This window comes from Drosophila serrata, unplaced genomic scaffold (genome assembly GCF_035046125.1).
Source record: "Drosophila serrata isolate PLE 108 unplaced genomic scaffold, ASM3504612v1 contig_364, whole genome shotgun sequence".
Taxonomy (NCBI): domain Eukaryota; kingdom Metazoa; phylum Arthropoda; class Insecta; order Diptera; family Drosophilidae; genus Drosophila; species Drosophila serrata.
In genome coordinates, this window is record NW_028257262.1 from 785,952 (window position 1) to 806,361 (window position 20,410).

General features: G+C 41.7%; 3 protein-coding genes across 5 annotated transcripts; 1 reads left to right on the plus strand and 2 right to left on the minus strand.

Annotated features, from left to right (window-relative positions):
* Positions 1 to 417: 417 nt before the first annotated feature.
* Positions 418 to 9,709, minus strand: Synd (protein kinase C and casein kinase substrate in neurons protein Synd). 3 transcript variants are annotated; one of them, XM_020943758.2, is made up of 10 exons: positions 9,531 to 9,709; positions 7,290 to 7,396; positions 6,521 to 6,630; positions 2,615 to 2,952; positions 2,294 to 2,520; positions 2,107 to 2,227; positions 1,930 to 2,040; positions 1,647 to 1,861; positions 1,369 to 1,526; positions 418 to 1,300 (listed from the first exon to the last, which is right to left on the minus strand). In XM_020943758.2, the coding sequence occupies exons 1-10, from the start codon at positions 9,582 to 9,584 to the stop codon at positions 1,188 to 1,190; spliced, it is 1,554 nt and encodes a 517-aa protein (XP_020799417.2). In that variant the 5' UTR covers positions 9,585 to 9,709; the 3' UTR covers positions 418 to 1,187. The 3 variants fall into 3 exon arrangements, with proteins under 3 accessions (XP_020799417.2, XP_020799419.2, XP_086695496.1); XM_020943760.2 differs by lacking the exon at positions 9,531 to 9,709 and adding an exon at positions 8,914 to 9,037; XM_086839370.1 differs by lacking the exon at positions 9,531 to 9,709 and adding an exon at positions 7,457 to 8,976.
* Positions 9,629 to 11,076, minus strand: LOC110177174 (zinc finger HIT domain-containing protein 2). Its single transcript, XM_020943761.2, has 2 exons — positions 10,892 to 11,076; positions 9,629 to 10,836 (listed from the first exon to the last, which is right to left on the minus strand). Exons 1-2 carry the CDS (start codon positions 10,918 to 10,920, stop codon positions 9,663 to 9,665), a joined length of 1,203 nt encoding a protein of 400 aa, XP_020799420.2. The 5' UTR covers positions 10,921 to 11,076; the 3' UTR covers positions 9,629 to 9,662.
* Positions 11,077 to 14,404: 3,328 nt separating this feature from the next.
* Positions 14,405 to 20,401, plus strand: Adss (adenylosuccinate synthetase). Its single transcript, XM_020943844.2, has 5 exons — positions 14,405 to 14,800; positions 16,926 to 17,028; positions 18,721 to 19,000; positions 19,065 to 19,425; positions 19,485 to 20,401. Exons 1-5 carry the CDS (start codon positions 14,636 to 14,638, stop codon positions 19,911 to 19,913), a joined length of 1,338 nt encoding a protein of 445 aa, XP_020799503.1. The 5' UTR covers positions 14,405 to 14,635; the 3' UTR covers positions 19,914 to 20,401.
* Positions 20,402 to 20,410: the final 9 nt, after the last annotated feature.

Consider the following 20,410-nt stretch of genomic DNA (forward strand, 5'->3'; position numbering starts at 1 on the left):
TTTCATCCCCAAAAGCAGACTTCGGACAGTATCTTTCTTAAGTATGTACGAACTACTAAATGAAACCCTCTTAAGTGCATATTGTTAAATAATTTTCTTGAAAAAATATAGTCACTACATGAAAATATAGCTTAGTTTGGGCCTATGACGTTAACAAAATACTAAATCCAAAGAAAGTTGTCTCAATAAAATAATATATTAAGCACTAAAGCTACTTGAAGCCCTTAACATCTCAGTCTAGTTTGAATCTTCCTGACATTTGCTTTATTAAATAAAGAAAGTCTTTAAAAATGTTGTTTTATGCGGATCTTCATAACTAATTCTTATCTATTAGTCCTTGTAACATAAAAGATACTATTCACTATTTTAAAACGTATTAAAAATGGCACAAAAGTCTGAATCCCCAACAAAGTTTAATTTATATCATGTTTTCATTGTTTTATTTCAATAATTTAAGTCATTTAAAAATGTACAAGTACAATAATATACGTATACATAATCCAATATGTATGTATACACAAAACTTCATAAATAATAAAATGTTTAAGAAACGCATTACAAATGCTATGCATGTACAATATCTAAATCTGCCAAAGATTTTGCTGCTTCCCCCGGCTGACCACGACCACAAAAGAGGTTACGGCCCAGAGAGGGGGAGTAAAAATGCGGCCGCATCGTGACAAAAAATACATAATTTCAGTTTCAGTTGTTATACATAGCATATAAATTACATAATACATTTAATTCGTAATGCCATTGCATACATTGACGTTTACACTTATTGTTCTGTTGACGACTTTTAGCTAAGTTTCTGTTACATATAACCGTATGTTCGTATCGGCCTGCTAACGGCCGCATTGCTACTGTTGGTGAGTTGATTGGTAGGTTGGTTTGTTGGTATGTTGGTTGGCTAATCGGTTCTGGAGCATCCGTTGTTTGAAAGAAATTCTCCTCCCAATGCCCAATACCTCAGTGGCCGCACTTTCGCGCACAGAGTACGCGAATAGTGCGAGCGATTGCTCATAACAATTTCTAATACATATGTATGGTAATATTTCATCAACGACTGCTCTACTGTATACGCAATCCGTAATGCGTCTCTAACCTCGGTGTATATCTATATATACGTATATGCATGTATATATCTATATCTGCTTAACGACTTCCACTACTGCTGCTCCGCCCTCTTACGCGTTGAATATCTCTACATAGTTGGCCGGATACAGGCCGACGCGACCATTCATGCGTCCCTTGCACCAGCCTTGTTCGTCTTCATCTTCAAGCTTCTCGAAAACATCACCTGAAAGCGTGAAAGGGGGAAACGGAGCGTTAGAGATTATCATATGGAGGGCTTCGCCCGCAACGCACCTTGCTTGAATGTGAGCTCATCACTTTCAGCGCCCTCGTAATCATACAGCGCTTTGACCGGCACACCCGGCTCACCGTTGTCCACCAGCACGTTGTCGCCCTCGTCCCACTCCTCCTCCTCGTCGAACGGATTTGCATCGACTTTGCCGTTGCCGTTGCTGTGTATACAAATTGAAATCAATTAGTTCAATGAAAATGAGCGCATTCAACGCGACGTGTCTCTGGCCCAGGCGAGCACTCGAGTGTAATTCAAAACAATACAAACTGTTTCAACTTACGTTACGCTCGGATTGCGATTCGATGCCGCCGCTGCCGTTGCCGCTGCTGCCGTAGCTGACGCTGTCGCGGTCCCGGCAGCCGCCGCTGATGTTTTGGCTTCTGATGTGGTGGCTGAGGATTGCGTGGCCACAATATCGCTCTTCACGCTCGTTCTGCTGCTGGTGCTGCCCAGCGTGCTGGTGTTCTTCTTCAGGCTGTTTGTTGTGGAGTATTCCTGCCGAAGAATCAGTTTAGTATGCTTTTAATTAATAGGTACGTTCGTATTGGGAGGGGACAGCTTACGTGCACATCCTCGGCCACAGGTCGCTGATTGATGAGCGTGATGGGTGCTGCCGGCAGTGCCTCTTTTGATTTGTTGCCCTTGGCAATGTCACGGAACTCCTCCGTGTATTCCTGTAAACAAACCGGAAGTTCCATTAGGCGCTTGACCTATGGCACAATATGGTAACGTCTACTCACCACAAATGACGGCCAGTTCATGGCCATATTAATACCATGATTATTCGACCACCACTTCAAGTCTTTTTGATGGTCCGCATTGTTGATCGTGTGGTAGAACTCCTCGTAGATTTGGGGCAGGCTGTGGCATAACGTAAATGGGAAATTATCCAAAGTATTTAGACTTAATGGGGTAAAAGCTACGCACCTTTGCACTTTGGTAAGATCGATACACGCGTGCACGTTAAATAGGATTTCTTTGAAGAACTGCAACCGTTGCTTCTCAAATGTTTGGCACTTATCGAACACGGATGTCATGTCCTCGATGTACACCGAATTGTACTTGGTGATTTCCGAAATAGACTGCTCATATTTCTCGCGGCACTTTTGCACTTGATCTTTGGTCTTTTGCACTCGATCGTGCATTTTCTTCACCTAATTAAAAGAGAGAAGGATATTAATAAAATACTAATCTTTATAAATTAAAAAATTCCTATTTCTTAGCATAGAATTCTTCTCAGATTCTCACCTGATCGGGCGACAATGAGCTGTCGGCATTGGCATTACGCTCCTGGTTGGTGGCACTGCGCTCTGTCTTGCAGGCCGAATGGTAGTCTGCCTTGGCCTTCTCGACCTTGGACAGTAACTTGGCCCAGGGTTTCTGGGCCTTCTTGAATAGATCCTCCAGGTCCTTGCGCTCCTTGATCTGCATGAGCGTGTGATGGTAGTTCTCCTTCTGCCACGTCTTGATCTGGTTGTTGATGTCGTTACAGAGGTTATCCTTGATCTTCATGTGAACATCGGAGATGCGCTCCGATTCCGTCAGCACGCCCTTCCAGGCTGCCTCCGTGGTACCGTACTCCGGTCCTGGAAGAAGAAATCAAAAATGTGTTTAAATATCGGTTATGCCATTCGATTCTCAATTAACAGGAGATTACAAGCGTGTCGCCAAGTCGAGGTAGCTGGCGAGCTGACGTCATCTCGGAGCCCTCTGGCACACGGCGCACACGGGTTTATCTAATCAGCCGCAGTCGCAGCAGCAGCAGTCGCAGTTACGGCTACAAATATGGCTAGCTATAGCCACAAATATGCTTGGGGAGCGTGCTCGCTGTGGGAATGGGCGCTTGTATGGGTGCTGCGATCGGAGAACAGCGCACATTTTTGGCATTTTTTATTGGGCGCTAACAAAGAGCTAGCAGCGCGCACCGTAATCAAATTTATATGATGCTCGTCTTATAATTGGCAATGCACGGAACTAGTTTGCCTAACGACTCACTAGCCCCAATACCCCGCCAGAATACACACAGACGTACAGCCATATACAAAGATATAGAAATTGAGACGCTTAGCACAGAAATAACTCGTTCTATTTTCCCGTCGCATTGATTTTCGAAACCATTTCAAGCGACGCTTTGGTGCCGGTTTGGTGATCCGCTGGCCAGCGCGTCTGCCTCTGCTTCTGCCTCTGCTTCTGCTTCTGCTTTTGCTTCCCAGTCTCAGTCTTCGCATCAGTATCTGTATCTGTATCTGTATCTGTGTATTCGTATCTGTATCTTTGACTAGACGCAGCTAGGCAAATTCCGCTGGCCAGAAGATAGAAGTGGCCATGGGCAGAGGACGGGGGCGAAAGAAGTGGCAGCTAGCCGCTTTTGCAATTGCCCATTGCTGGTTACTGTGAAAGTGGACACTCAGAATTCCGTGCAGAGGCGGTCACAGCAAATGGCAGCAATAGAGGCAACAGAGAAGCAGCAGCAGCGGCAGCAATGAGGCAAAGCGGTTTCCAACTTTGCAAGCGCTGTACTCGATTTCATTTCACGAAGAAGCGCGCACACTGTGCCGGACATCCGCCAAAAATGGCCGGAGACCCAATTCCGTGGCTATGGAATGGGAATGGACTTCATTCGTTAGACAATTATGCCATTAGGCGCCAGGTTATTCAATCATAACCAACACAGAAGGTAGGTTATAAAAAATAAAAGGGAAGTAGTGGATAAGGCAAGTCATGAATGGGTGTGACTATATTATGTTATTTAAAGCATATTATATACAAGAATACAACCATTATTCATAAAAACAAAGAAGTATTTATGGGATATTGCAAAAACCTCTAACTATCTCTACGAATAAGGGTCTTTTGAATATCAGAGATCTGAAGAATAGATTTAGCCATAAAAACGTACCTATTTTTATACCCTTGCAGGGTATTATAATTTCAGTCAGAAGTTTGCAACGCAGTGAAGGAGGCACCTCCGACTATATAAAGTATATATATTCTTGATCAGGATCAACAGCCGAGTCCATCTAACAATGTCCGTCTGTCCGTCTGTCCTTCTGTCCGTCTGTCCGTCTGTCCGTCTGTCCGTTTCTACGCAAACTAGTCTCTCAGTTTTGAAGCTATCTGAATGAAACTTTGTAGTTAGCCTTCTATATACTCTCACTCGTATATATGTCGGAACGGGCCGGATCGGACGACTATATCCGATAGCTTCCATAGGAATGATCGGAAAATTTTTACAAAAAAAAATTTTAACTTTTTCAGTTTTCAATAGAATTGGCTCAAATTTAAGATATAGCGATCTTACTATACTCTACAATTTTGTATAAAATTTTATGAAAATCGGACTACTATATCATATAGCTCCCATAGGAACGATCGAGAAATTAATACAATTAAATTTATAACTTTTTCAGTTTTCAGCTGATTTTTATCAAATTTGAGGTATAGCCATTTTATATAAGTCTTAAATTTTGTGGCAAATTTCATGAAAATCGGACGACTATAGGTTCTATACTACTATATAGGTTCCATACAAACGATCGTTTGATGTAGAGGAAAAATGCAAATCTGTGACTGTAAAATTGCAAATATAATATGTATAGGTGAATGAAATGAAAGCAGGTATTACTTCATTGTTTTTTAACACAAATATATATAATTAATATTGTATGGATTCCTATTCACAGAAGTTCTATCTGCAAGGGTATATAAACTTCGGCGTGCCGAAGTTAGCTTTCTTTCTTGTTGCAATAATAAATGCTTCCTATTCTCTTAAGTTTCCTTTTTATGAATATAAACAAATATCTATGTTCATCTAAACATTCGGCGTTGCCGGCTCATTAACATGTTTAAATAAATTGGGGCTGGTTGATTTTGGAACCACAGTGCGAAGCTTTGGCTGACTACAACCGACAAAAACGAGGTAACAAAACAACGAAAAAAAAGCCATTAATAGCTTAAGCCACTTATCGCACAACGGCAACAACAATGCCCAGAATGATGTACAGAATGTATGGCGAATAAGAACAGCCAGTGGGCCAACATGAAGAAGAAGCGGTGGGAAGACAACGTGACGCTGCCGGTGGAACCGACGCTTCTACTGCCAGCGGGTCACTACTTGCTGCTCCACTCGGCCATGATAAGCCCACTGCCGCCTCCAGCTTTGGCGGGGCGTGAACGAGTGTGTAAACAAATGGCAGCCGGGTAACTTGAGGAGCAGTGTTGCCAGGTTAGCTTATTATAAGCTAGTTCTAGCATATTTGAAACTAGAAAAGCTTGAAAAATTTCCATCTAGCTTATAGCTTGAAATATAGCTTATTTTAAAATTCATCTAGCATATTTTAGCTTTTTATGTATTTTTGACATCCACGGAATGTTTTTTACGAAAAATATGCTTTATAGCATGAAAATATTGGAGTTTGTTCTTTTTTTCCGATGGTTATGTGCATTTTATGTGATCGTGAACTTATTTCTAATCGAAAGTGTCATCGGAGATCGATTTGTTGGCTGAAGTGTTACCACCAATAATTTTGTTGTGTTGTGAAAATAGGTAAAGCGTGTCCTCAAAATGCCGAAAGTTATATATAAACAGATTTTTCGGGATGCTTGGCTCCAAAACAACGAATTTAAGTGCCAGGAGAAGGAACCAAAGCATATTGTTGCTACTGTAAGTCGACAATATCAGCCAAAATTTTTTAAATCAGGCAGCATGCGGCATCGAAAAAGCACATTTTATCAATGAGATCAGTTGCTGAATCGCAAAAAATAAATTTTCCGGCTAAGTGTTGCAAGACTCAGGATCAGGAAGCAGCGCTTTGTTTGTTCATTGCCGAACACTCGGCGACGAACAACATGAAGGAATTGATGAAATATTAACTAATTTGTTTTAAGTGCTTACTTTAAGAACATATTTTTAAGACTTTCTTTAATAATAACATATTCATATAATATAATAATATATATTATATGTTTCGTGTTTTCTCATATTTGGGTGTAGCTTGTTTTTTCGCATTTTTTAAAAATTGTTTAGCTTATTCTAGCTTATTTTTTTTTTAAATCTAGCTTATATGGGCGCTCATCACCTGGCAACACTGTTGAGGAGTTATCCCATGCCTCCTCCCACCACCTAGACCTGGACCTCACACCATTTTCACTTACCTTTCTCAATGAGTTCACCCCATTTCTTTGACCAGGCGCGCAAGCTTTTCGCATATCCCTTCTCGATGTCGGCTCGCTCCTGTATCAGTTGCTGTAGGTCATTGCAGAGTCTGCGTGCAAAATGAGAGACAGAAATCAAAATAATGCGAACCGGTTTGGGTTTGCTTTCCGAGTGACTCTATCCGCTGCCTTTTGCTGGCAATGACCCAGGGGACCAAGTGCTTATGCACAGAGAAAAACAACCAAGTGGCTCATTAATGTCAGCTAGCTATCATATCAAAATACCTCTCATCTGTGTCATACTATTTAGCATATCAGCATTGTTAACTTAACCCTAATAAAGCTATAAACTTTATATTATGATGACGAAAGCACAATTTCTGCCTCACAAAAACAAAACGAATGTTATGATAATTATACATTACTTGATAAAGGTATTCAGGTGATTTATAATGGATCTTACTTCTATATGACTTAACAAATTTAAACAAATAATAATATTAATTAAGACGAGTTTATCATCAGTACTAATTAAGCTGGCTGGTCAAACTTCAAAAGATTTTAAAATAGTTTATCGCTGAATTCGCAGATTATCTGACAAGCCAATAAATATTACATTAAATTATAACGATTGAATTCAAACTCGAAGTTTTTAAAATAAACATGATAGCTACAACTTAATACATTTTTCTCTGTGCAGTGAATTGAATTGATGTATTTATTTATGTTTCTATCCCTGAGGCTACTTGATATTTAGTACGAGACTCACTTGTTTCCATCTTCGATCCGTTTGGTGGTGCGTTTGTAGTTGCCAGGCTCCCAGAAGGAATCGCTTCCAGCCTGCAGGAGCTGATCATCGCTGTGGTGGGACATTTCCTGTGGGTTCCAATATCGATATTAATAAATCACACACTCTCGAGGGCATAAGCCGCATACACTGGTCATAAAATATTAGTTTCGACCGCGGTTACGTAAATAGATACTGCCGCCATAAACGATTTCCCTATACAGCAGCAGCAGCAGCAACAACAACAAATACGCTCTTTGTTTATACGCAAACTTGTAGTTTTGTAGTGTTTATCTTGAGCCAACAAATCGTTTGTTAAACAATATAGTATACCGCTTGGCAAATTGATTGTTTGCCTAATTTTCTGCGATTAGGAAATTCCTGGGCCTTGATGCAACAGGTAGAACTTCAATGGAACTTTTACATTCTCGGTTCTTAATCAAATGCCGTATTTCTTGCCTTGGGCTTTGTTCTGCCTGCCCTCATTGATAATGGCTCGGAATTATCGATTCTGACTCACTGATGTCGCGACATTCCGCATGCGATCGCGGTATATTAATATTATATTTAGAAGACCAGTTTCGAGGGAAAATTCTTTATCTTATCAGGGGAGGAGTTTCCCTGCATGCCCGTCAGCTGTTTGTAAACAATGCAGGCGCTGGCGGCAGCACAAACACTTTAGCCTCTCTGGCCCGTATAACGGTTATGTTATCAGGCAGACATTGACCGGTTATATATGTACATAAAATTATACATAGGTGGCTGGAATTTAATCACTGCGACACACACAGGCACACACACACACGCACGCCGGGATTGATGACGGGTCTTGAATCCCCCTCAAGTTGTCTTGATTTGGGCGTCAGCATTTTGTTGTCATCGATATGTGATGCGCTTACGGCGTTTGGCTGGCATCAGGTTTTTTCTCATCGGTATAAATTTAGCTGCTGCAGTCATAACTACTTTGGTTTCGCGGCTCTTTGCGAATTGCCAGTAGAAATTGGCAACAGAAAGTTTACAAACAGGTTGACGCATACTTCGCATATTTGTGAAGATAGATAAGCAACTTTACGGCACAAGCATCTCTATGTATGCCACACACACTCGCACACACGCATACTCCTGGGCTAACACGTCGCACACTTGGGAGATAAGCGGCAGCCACCTGCCCCTCCCCCGCACCCCTTGCGCGTTCCAAGATCGAAACTCGTTTATCTTTAACTTGAAGTTCTCGTTCCCGTTTCCCGTAAATATTTGCATCGCTATCCAGGCACCTTACATAAGGATGGGGGACTTGCGATTAAATTGTCTCTCGGTTTGAACTAATTTTTACTTAGTAGACGAAGCGTACGAATTGGATTTCTGTTGTTGCCAGACGCACACCGACACACGCACTCACACTCAAACAGCGCTCGCTCGCAGCACACACACACAAACACAGCAGCTAAATTCCGCTACACCCAAACGCGTAGCGCGTTTACATGAAATGTTCTAAGTCCGTTCCGAATTGTTGTTGCTGCTGCAGCACAATTGTTTCATGTGTATTTAGTCCTTCGCACAGTGTACTTTGTCAGGTACAAGTTTTCGGAAAAGCACGGCCACCTACCAAATAACAAAATAGCGTAAAAAAGCACTCGAGTGTGTCTGGCCAACTAAAAAAACTATGTGTGACCGCAGCCGGGCCGTCTCAAATGCCTGACTTATGGCAGAAGCGGAATTTTAATGCACTGGTCACACTCGAGCAAGGACGTAACTGAACAACTTGGGGAATCCGTAACTGAAATCACGTAAGGCGTAAAATGATCAAAAACTTAATTTTTAATCGGCTTCTTAAGAATCTGCAAAAAATATTTATATATAGTAACTTAAACCCTTCACAAAATATATTTTAATGGTTAAATGTTTACTCATTTAATTCCCAGCCAAAGGGTATTTCGACAAAATTGAAAAAAGGGTGTACTAGTAAAGGGGAGTGATCAAATTTTAGCTTCCTATTTATTTAGGTAAACATTAAATTAAATGTATATTTATTATATCAAAATTTTCCATAATTATACTGTAGCTTAAAATACAACATGATACTAAACTCATGGATATATTAACTTCAATAATTAAAAAATTTTTGTAGTATACACATTGAAAATCTTGTTAACATTTAAAAATAAAGACAGCGTTACCAAAAGTTATTTAACATAATTTTTGTGTTACTTATAATTTACTTACAATACTGCGCCCAAGGGACGACAACATGTCAAAGAATTTGACCACAGGTTCCATCTTTGGGAAGCCCAATTAAAGAGATGAGTGAAAAAACGGTTGGATTTTGAAAAATGTTAATGTATACTGACGGAAATCTCACAGGACTTCCTCACGCGCAACATAAGATAGCATGAATTCTACCTTTCGGGCCAACTGGGAGAGTTTCGTACGGTCCAGCTCCACACTGCCGCTAGCCAAGGCAAATATTTTCTGGAACTCTGCCTCCTGAGGATTCTTACGCTTGCTCATTGCCTTGGTCTGCTGCAGCAGGTGAAGAATGTCACTTAGGGCAGCCAGCTTGTTTTCCCTCGTGCCCATAAGCTGGCGAGCATCCTGCTGCAGCTGCTCTCTGCTCTCGACTAAAAAGTTGGAGCCAGCTCCAGCACTTCCCACGGCCGCTGCTCCGGCCGGACCATTTCCCGTAGTTATGGCTTCCATCTCCACGGAGATGATGGCATCTTCAGCATCCTCGAAGTTGGTGCCATACTTTAGAGTGGCGCTTAGATTCACCAGGTGAGCTACAGCTTCGCTGGCATTGGTTCTCTGCTCGCCGCCAAAGAATCGAGCCACGCAGGCGTAGGCACTGAGGATATTCCACAAATTGTAATGCAGACAGGGCGACGGTACCTTTTTGCAGATGTCCGAGAACTTCGCTATGCTCCCACATATCTCTGGCATGGAGCTTTCTTTTTTTGCAGCTTCTTCCGGCGAAGGAATAACCACAATCTTTGAGTTCTTGGCCTTGTTCCACCACGGCTTGTAATCAGGCATGAGCTTCATGATGTCGCCGCTGGTGATTAGTTTCTGGAATTCCTCTTGCTCCTCCGTTGTTAGCCGACTCCAAACTTCATCGGCATCATTGATATCGATGCCTTTCAGTCGAGCTGCAATGTCTTTCTCCATTTCGTCCTCAAGAGTTTCTTCACCTTCTTCACCCGCAAACCCCTCCTCTTCGCCATCATTCTCAGCATCTTCATGTTGGGGATCTTCGCCTTCATCTGAATCCAAGGTGGTCTCCAACCCATCTGTGTCAAAATCTTGGGGATTGAAGCCGCCATCAGTTTCCCGCATTCGCTTCAAAATATCGTAGATCTTTCTCATATCTTCCTGCTTGTCCGGCGTTGTCGCGGCCCCGGCCAGTTCGTCCTGTATGCAAGACTTGTAGAATTCCTCTGAGCATTTTAGGTGCTCCTTTGACTTGTAGCATCCAACGCTGCAGTACAAGGCATTGCACTTGGGGCAGGTGTACTTGAAAGGCGCTTCCCGGCAACTGCGGAATACTCAACAATATTATATGTATTTTATTTAGCTTTTATAAAACCTACAAATGACACTTTTCTTCGGCCTCAGACATGGTAAATCAAAACAAAATAATGCGGTTGCGAACAGCTGATTGCCACAGTATGACCGTAATCCGAATGTGGGAAAATAACCAATTCTATGGCTGCTCGGGTAACATTAAAAACCGTTTTATAGCTTGATTATTTAATTTTGTTGATTTTAACATTATAAATCTTCTTTAGTTTTGTATATCCGTCAAATTAGCGTCGATGAGTTAGCATCGAAATGGAACGGTGGAAAAATGGAACATGGAGGGGTCTTTAATTTTTAAATTTATTTCGTAATTAAGGCACTTATTTAAATAATATAAAGTTTCTAAATGCTAAAAAATGAAGTAACTATTGTGTTTACTGGGTTTAAAAGTATTTCACATTTAAATACATTAAGAAAAGCATGTGAAAAATCGTTTTTTCACGGATTTTTTAATATCTCGGCCAATCAAACGCGTGCAGCAATACCCTTCCCGCCAAAATAAAGGAAATTTATTGTAGTTTTACCCTACCAAGTTTAAATTTCTTCAAACCGTCAGTTTTTGAGCAAATCACATAACAGTGATCTAACCTCGGGGTCGGCTCCATACAAAATAGGGCATCCAAAATTGTAAGGCTTATAACTTCGATTTACGAACACGTGCACATATACGCGGTATATAGGCTTACTAGGGGAAGATTAACGAATATTTAGTGAAAACTTCAATTGTTTTTAACCGTCAGATTTCGAGAAAATCGAATAACAGTGGGTGGTGTATTTGGGCTGATAGCTAAGGCGCGAACTATGAAAATGGAACCAGATGGGAACCAGCAGAGAACCACTCGCTGACCCAGACCATGGAACCATGTTAAAAAATAAGATTATTTTAGTATATACCACGGCGGAATTTTATGGCCCGCCAGAAAATATTCCTATTGACCACTTAAACAATTGTATAAAATATGCATGTCCCATGAATGGAATTGACATTCTAAGCATTTTGGTAGATGTTTCATCAAAATCAGTTCAGCCGTTCAAGAGAAAACATCACTTTTTCATTTATTTACATAAATGTATCTATGAAGAATAAATATGTCTGGCAGCACTGTCTGCCTAAAATTAAATCATTTTGTTTTAAACTTTATTAAAAAAACTTATGCGCAATGAAGAGCGTACCATTAACGGGATCGCAATTCTGAACATTTTGATCCACGTTTCGTTAAAATCCGTTCAGTCGTGCATAAGAAATCTCTACTTTTCCATTTATTTCCATTTATGTATGTGCCAGCGATGAATAAATATTTCCGGCAGCCCTGCCTGCCTAAAAACAAGAAAACTTGATTAAGACTTTATGGTTAAACCTATGCAAAAGGAAGATTGTCCCATAGACGGCAAGGCAGTTCTGGACATTTTGATCTGTGTTTCATCAAAATCCGTTCAGTCGTTAATGAGAAATTCCGACTTTTCATTTATTGCGGTTGGGTACCAGGGGTGCACAGTCATGCCTCCTTAGTATGGAAATTAATAATTCAAATGTTAATTTCTCCAAAACTACTGAACGGATTTCGATAAAACACCCACCAAATTGCTTAGAATAACGATATCATTTATTGGGCAGACTATTAAATCTTATTTTGAAAATTTGCTTCTCAAATCTAGTCCTGCAATGCCCTTGCTTTGTAATATGATTTCAAGTCAAAAATTTGCAACGCAGTAAATAAATTATTTCCGGCCATATAAAGTATATATATTCTTGATCAGCATCAACAGTAGAGTCTATCTAGCCATGTCCATCTGTCTGTCTTCAACTATTAGCAATCTAGACCCTCATATTTAAAGCTATCTAAATAAAACTTTGCAGTTAGTCTTCTATATACTCTCACTAGTGTATAATGGATTAAAATGTTCAGCAATACAGTGCCGTTTATTCCATTTGAATACATACGTCCTACCATTAAGTTTAAATCACAATCTTTTATTTAATATTCTTCGTCGAACATACAGACATATGTACATATGTATGTATGTACATACATTCATTTACGGCAATAAATGAAAAAGTCGGGATTTCTCATTATCGACTGAACGGATTTTGATGAAACATATATCAAAATGTTCAGAACTGCGATGCCGTCTAAGGGACAGTCTTCCTTTTGCATAGGTTTAACCATAAAGTTTTAATCAAGTTTTCTTGTTTTTAGGCAGGCAGGGCTGCCGGATATATTTATATTTCACCGATACATAAATGGAAATAAATGAAAAAGTAGAGATTTCTTATGAACGACTGAACGGATTTTGACGAAACGTGGATCAAAATGTTCAGAATTGCAATACCGTTAATGTTACGATCTTAATTTTGCATAAGTTTTCAAATAAAGTTTAAATCAAATTGACTTAATTTTATGCAGACTGTGCTGCCAGATATATTTTTTCTACAAAGGAATATTAATGGAAATAAATGCAAAAGTGGGGTTTTTTCATGAACGACTGAACGGATTTTGATAAAACAACTACCAAAACGCTTGGAATGTCAATTCCATTCATGGGGCATGCATATTTTATACAATTGTTTAAATGGTCTACAGGAATATTTTCTGGCGAGCTATTCTTCGATAGGGTGTGGGAGGCGCCCCTATCGATATGAAACCAGTGTTTGTGAATGAGATCGGAAAAAGGAAACGCTAATTTCTAAAAATCTTTGGGTTGGATTTAATAGAGATTTAATTTGAAATTATTGGGCAGTTACTTTTCTTAATGTTTTATTCAACAATTTGTCATGTTTATTTAATTTAGTATTTATTCTTAACATGGTTCCATGGTCTGGTTCAGCGAGTGGTTCTCTGCTGGTTCCCATCTGGTTCCATTTTCATAGTTCGCGCCTTAGCTATCAGCCCAAATACACCACCCACTGTTATTCGATTTTCTCGAAATCTGACGGTTAAAAACAATTGAAATTTTCACTAAATATTCGTTAATCTTCCCCTAGTAAGCCTATATACCGCGTATATGTGCACGTGTTCGTAAATCGAAGTTATAAGCCTTACAATTTTGGATGCCCTATTTTGTATGGAGCCGACCCCGAGGTTAGATCACTGTTATGCGATTTGCTCAAAAACTGCTAATTTGACGGAAATAGTTTATTAATAGTTATTAAATAATCTATTAAATTTGCCTGTAGTTTGATTTAAATTTGAACACATAATGAATAGCGCCATCGTGGATGGCACCATCTGCCTTTAATATTCTGCAAAATAATGTATCTGCCTTTAATAATGTATCTGGCACTGTGTATTTTACAGATACAGTTATTAAAATAAAGATATATATTAAATATTACAAGGTAGCTCTTGCAGCTCCGAACCATATAGTTTATGTAAATCTGATGCCTCTCTGTATAGGAGGTTGTTTGCCAATCTGCTGATCCTTATGTTGACGTTGTATCCGTTAGATTGAGCTTTCGGATAAACTTTTAATTAATTTAGACGTTTTAGCGACCAGTAAATGTGACCCTACCACGGCCCGCCCACGCTTCGCGCTTAGTGTTGCCTTCCCGCTGGCGGGTGGAAATCCGGCGCTCAGTAGGACCGTGTGCCGGCGCCAGTCCGCAATCGCTTCTTTCTGGGCAAAAAAAAAAAAACGCTCGAGCAGCCAACAGAAAATAATCACAACGTGTTCGAGAGCGAGTGACAAACGCCGTGATCCGCGATCCGAGTTCCCGAGTTCCGTGTCCGATCCGCTTCCGATTCTGATCCGGGGAGATGTCTGCCACCAACGGCAACCACTACGAGCAGCTGCACCAAGGCCGCACCAAGATGTACAAGTCGAAGGTGGACGTTGTCCTGGGCGCCCAGTGGGGCGACGAGGGCAAGGGCAAAGTGGTGGATATGCTGGCCTCAGAGGTGGACATTGTTTGCAGGTGTCAGGTGAGTTATTGCTGTATGCTGTAATCGGGTTAGCTGAAAGGGGGTTCGGCCAATGCGCTGATAACAAACCAGACGTTATCCTTGCCCAAGGACAGGCCGCACAATCGGCTCCTAGTGCCCAGCATCTGGGTATTTCACAAGAGAAGCGACTTTTTTCCCAACTATTATCGCTCTTTTCGGCCGCCGCATGCTTTCCCATTTGTATTTATCAATTCTGCGCCCGCCATGTGGCTGCGTCAGTGTGTGTGTGTGTGTGTCCGTCCGTCAGCGTGTTTGTCCAAGTGTTCGTGCGAGCGGCGCATGAGTGCGCCAGTCCGCCCGTCTCGCTCCCACTTCCATTCCCGTTCTCAGCCTCGCCTTGCATGTATTGGTGTGTATTCCGCAGTGCAGGCGTTCCGGTCATTTTCTGGCCGAATGTGGCTTGTTCCGGTGGTCAGGAACTAGGTAGCATGTCCAGCAAAACTCTATAGTTTTTGTCCTTCTGAAGAGTTTTGCTGAAAGTGTTTTGAAAATGTCCACTTAAACTACCACAGAGCATATTTAGAGATATGTATTTCGTATAGACAGGGTCTCAAAGAGGGTTTCTATTACGTATTCATCAAATATTCGTTTATTTTATTTTTCACCAAACTACCTCTTAGATTTTCATTCATAAATATTAAATAATTTGCCATTGTCATTATTTAAATAACAAACATTTTTATGTGAGAATTTTAAAAACTTGTTAAATTAAAAAAGTTTTTATGTGAGAATTTCAAAAACTTGTTTAATATAAAAACTATAAATCTAAATCAAAAAGGTTTAGGTAGGTTATTTCTTTATTTTTTAAAAGGTTCCATAGCTACTTCTTTTCATTGTTGCCAGAACCAGCACTATTATTCCGTCAGCAAGTCTGCCAACAAATGCTAGCGCAGCGAAATTCGTCACTCGTTCTGGCCGTCTCTTTCCCGCCCCGAGTCGCCGTCTCTCTCGCGGCTGACGTTAATTCCTTGCCCCGTCTCTGTTCCACGCATCTGTTGTGCTTGCTCAGCGAACCGCCAGGTTTACATAACCGCCAACATCATTCACATCATTGGGAGGGAATATGCAACCCGTGCAGAATCTTTGGCTTCCCGGCGGGTGGCATCCGCGCCATTCTGGGCTTGCTGAACAAACATCCAGGGGATTCGGCAATTGCGTGTCGCCAACGGATTGTTTATGGTGACCAACCACTTGTTGATTTCCGTCCTAGGTCGAATCCATAACCACTTTTCCGGGTCAATGCACGATATGGCATGGATGGAGTAGGAGACTACTCTATCCATCATATCAGAGTAGTTCAGCAGAATCGAGGAGCTGTTATCAGGGCGGTCCTTATATAACAGCTTCGCTGGAAACCCTGGCGCGGTTATCGCACCCCGGGCCTGAGTCACACGACTGACACGCCCCTCTGGCAACGATTGCGATTACGGCCGTATTCCGCTTACTGCGCCGCAAAAGGCCACAGATAGGAACGGGAACTGAAAGCGGGACCTCGACAGCGATCGCGATCTCTCCATTTCCCCGTATCTTATCGGAAACCCGAACTATAAGCTCTTCCCTTGGCACGGCGTAAACATTTTGATTATCTTGTTTTTGGCTTTTAGCAATGATTTGTGAAGGTTCCAGAATTTTGACTCTTCTTTTTCGCTAATCATTTTGCTTTAGATGCTTTACAGTATATATTAAATATTAATAAAGAAGACAAATTTTGAGTTAGATTAGTAGAACGTAGAAAACTTGTACAGTTGCCAAAATGAAAAGGAAAACACATTAAATATCTCGAGTGCTTACGTATCCGTCAGATACACGTAGTGTTATCTGTGCCTGTGTGTGTGGAACGCTTTCGTTTATTGTCATTCGATATTTGTGGGCACGTGGGGCACACACAAAGTCGCCATATCGTACCGTCGGCCGTGTTATTCAATTTACACACTACTACAATCTATAATATTTATTTATTTTTCACACACAACTTTTGTTTTTCTTCTCCGCCAAGAGCAAAACAAACAATGCTAATTCTGTGTATCCACACATATAGTTCATATATCTGGGAATCGTATCGTATGGCTTATACTATATTGTTTTATTTGTTTTCTTCCCACAGGGCGGCAATAACGCTGGACACACTGTGGTGGCCAATGGCACGGAGTTCGACTTCCATCTCCTGCCCAGCGGCGTTGTGAACGAGAAGTGCGTCTCCGTGATTGGTAAGTTGAGAGGATATCGGATCGAGGAGCTGCATACATATATAGCCATGATCGGCCAGGATACGGGTGTGAGAGTCAAGTTTTAGCAAGAAATCAAGAGAAAAGTTGTCAATGAAAGTAAGCAAGTAATTGTTTTCCCCAACGCTCATTCACTTTTGTTTTTCTTTATTTCAAATTTAAATATAAGCAGAATACAAAATTTTTCGCATATAGTATACGTCGTAAATATACGGTGTGTTGTCGGTTTGTTTTGCTTTTAGTTTTCACTCGCTCTGCGGCAAACTGAAATTGAACGTATCGAGCAAATATATGTATATTTGCAGCATTATATACCCACACCCCCGATATATGTATGTATGAATAGAGTATATAGAATAGAGGCAAATGTATGAGAGGAATTTCTGGCAAGATTTAGTGCATCATTGACATTGGCTTGCGGGTCAGTTGGTCTGTTTTTCGACTTTGATGCGCCTCATGCCCATGAAAATGAAAGGTTTTTCTATTTTTGTAGATAAGCAATTGAGATAATTAAATCAGGGTCCGGGGGGACGGGGGAGTGGTGCCAACCAGTACCCCAGTGACGTCACCAGCTGTCATCGTCCAAGGTCGTCATTGTTGTCAATATTATCGCAACTTTGTCCTGCTCTCCTATTCGGTTTGAAAGTTTAATCGATGTTGCAAGTGGGTGGGGGTGTGGGCGACATTGTTTGCCAACAGCAACAACCGTATCCGCACTGTCATCGTTTGTCACAAGACTAATTTGTGAGATAATCAGAACCGCACCAATACACAGGCAACCCCTTTTGCCGTTTAGATATCGTTTATGACACAGGCAACACACTCGTCTGGGGCTCTCGTATGTTGTGGAAAATTATTCTAATCAGGCAATTAACTTATTATTTTTAATTTCCCTACCCGTTTCGAGCTCAATTCAAACGACCCTGTTATTCCGTTGAGCCAGCTCGCGTGCCTTGGCATTATGATTTGGAAATTACTTTCATAGAGTCATCGTTTCGTCTACTTATTATGCAACAATTGCCGAAATGGGTCCCTGTTATAGATAGGCTTTGAAACTCCTTGGTGTTCCCAGAAGGGACGTAACACTCAGTATCGCTAGCACTTCGGGGCTTCTGGAAAAGCCCCCGTTCTTAAATAATAAAGCGAAGTGATTAGCCAGGAAGTACAAATTATAATCACACAAAAAGTCCCTGTCAAGTGGTCGACCTAGAGCTGGCAATACGCTGCCATTGGTTAAACCTAGTATTATCTTTCATTAACTTATTATTTAAGATAGCAGGTTTGTTTTTTTTTTTAATGTTCAACTATCATTATTAATCAAATTTGCACTATTTGCTCTTTTCAATATTGTGCCCTATAGGCACATGTATATATGTATGTATATATGTATATACTTTGCAAAGGAGATACAAATTACGTGTCTGAGGTGCAGTCTTTAGTCTGCATGTCTGCTAGTTAAGAAATAAGTTTAACTGAAAGTGACTTAGCTCCCAAATATGAGCGTGAAGCAATATAATTTCCAAGTCACATTACTGTTGATGCAATTACATAACTACCAACTGCAATGCAGATTTTCTGATTTATTACTCATTAAAATCGAGGCCCTGGGAAATATGGGGAAATCCCCCCAGATTGAGAACGAATGGTACAAGTTTTCGCTTTTCGCTTTTACAGGCAACGGCGTCGTCATCCACCTGCCCTCGCTGTTCGACGAGGTGCTGAAGAACGAGGCGAAGGGGCTGCAGCATCTGGAGAACCGGCTGATCATCTCGGACCGTGCCCACCTGGTGTTTGACTTCCACCAGCATGTCGATGGCATGCAGGAGGCGGAAAAGGGTGGCAAGTCGCTGGGCACCACCAAGAAGGGTATTGGCCCGGCCTACTCCAGCAAGGCTACTCGCAACGGCATCCGTGTCGGCGAGCTGCTTGGCGACTTTAACCTGTTCAGCGACAAGTAAGTACTGCCTATTGGAATCGTAGAGTTAAGAGGGTTAATCTATTCCGCCTACCCACTTTAGGTTCAAGTCGATTGTGGCCACGCACGTGCGCCTGTTCCCATCGATTAACGTGGACGTGGAGGCGGAGCTGGCCCGCTACAAGGACTACGCTGAGAAGGTTCGTCCCTATGTCAAGGACACCATCTGCTTCTTGCACACCGCCCTGCGAAATGGCAAGACGATCCTTGTTGAGGGCGCCAACGCGGCGATGTTGGACATTGACTTTGGCACGTACCCGTATGTGACGAGCAGCAACTGCAGCATTGGCGGCGTCCTTACCGGCTTGGGTCTGCCCCCGCAAACGATTGGCGAGGTGATTGGCGTGGTCAAGGCCTACACGACGCGAGTGGGTGACGGTCCTTTCCCCACCGAACAGCTGAATGTGAGCACAAGTTTAGCACTAACTCAGGACGATTTAATAATGCCTATATTAATTTTCAGGAAATCGGTGAATTGCTGCAGACACGAGGCTTTGAGGTCGGCGTTACCACGAAGCGTAAGCGCCGCTGCGGCTGGCTTGACATCCCGCTGCTGAAGTACACCTCGTTGGTCAACGGCTATACGTGCATCTGCATCACCAAGCTGGATATTCTGGACACGTTGCCGGAGATCAAGGTGGCCGTAAGCTACAAGAAGCCCAATGGCGAGAAGCTCGACCACTTCCCAGGCACCATCGCCGAGCTAGGCGGCATTGAGGTGGAGTACGCCGTGCTGCCAGGCTGGCAAACGTCCACCGAGGAAGTACGCAACTTCAAGGAGCTGCCCGAGAACGCACAGAACTACGTCCGGTTCCTGGAGAGCGAGTTGAGCGTGCCTGTGCGCTGGGTGGGTGTGGGCAAGGGTCGTGAGTCCATCATCAACGTTCATTAGCTAAACCGCCAGTGTGCCGACGTACTTATGCCTACGACTGTGTGTGTATATGAGACGGAAACGCTTTAAAGCCCATTAGACCATTAGGAGACTCTGATCTGCTAGACGGCGCTTAACTATCCAACCACAACTAAAGACCTAACCCCACAATACAACTAATATTTCGACTATCTACAACATTTGGACACAAATTATTAGCTTATTGCTTCTTTAAGTTTTAATTCTTAATTTTGATGTTCACAAATTCATTTTTGAGCGTTGCCTCCTGGGCACGCACGCATATATATATATACTATACTTCTTGTTTGATGAGGACGTACTTAGTTTTTAAGATCATCAGGTGCAGTTTCAAATTTTGTATGCGAAGGGAAGCAGATATTTTTTATTGTACAATAACTAAATGATGTTGTTTTAATATTTAAATACAACAGTGTGCTCTGACATGTGTAATTGTGTCGCAAGGTAAATACATTTTAAAGTCTTAACAATAATTGCGT

Bases quoted from the DNA above. Each gene is read 5' to 3' on its own strand.
- Synd (XM_020943758.2), bottom strand. From the start codon at position 9,584: ATGGAACCTGTGGTCAAATTCTTTGACATGTTGTCGTCCCTTGGGCGC. The intron at 2,953-6,520 runs GTAAGTGAAAAT...TTCTTCTTCCAG, and splicing joins GGGTGAACTCATTGAGAAAG to GACCGGAGTACGGTACCACG. The intron at 2,228-2,293 runs GTGCGTAGCTTT...GTTATGCCACAG, and splicing joins GATCTTACCAAAGTGCAAAG to CCTGCCCCAAATCTACGAGG.
- LOC110177174 (XM_020943761.2), bottom strand. From the start codon at position 10,920: ATGTCTGAGGCCGAAGAAAAGTGTCATTT. The intron at 10,837-10,891 runs GTAGGTTTTATA...AGTATTCCGCAG, and splicing joins GCCGAAGAAAAGTGTCATTT to TTGCCGGGAAGCGCCTTTCA.
- Adss (XM_020943844.2), top strand. From the start codon at position 14,636: ATGTCTGCCACCAACGGCAACCACTACGAGCAGCTGCACCAAGGCCGC. The intron at 17,029-18,720 runs GTAAGTTGAGAG...TCGCTTTTACAG, and splicing joins GAAGTGCGTCTCCGTGATTG to GCAACGGCGTCGTCATCCAC. The intron at 19,426-19,484 runs GTGAGCACAAGT...ATTAATTTTCAG, and splicing joins TCCCCACCGAACAGCTGAAT to GAAATCGGTGAATTGCTGCA.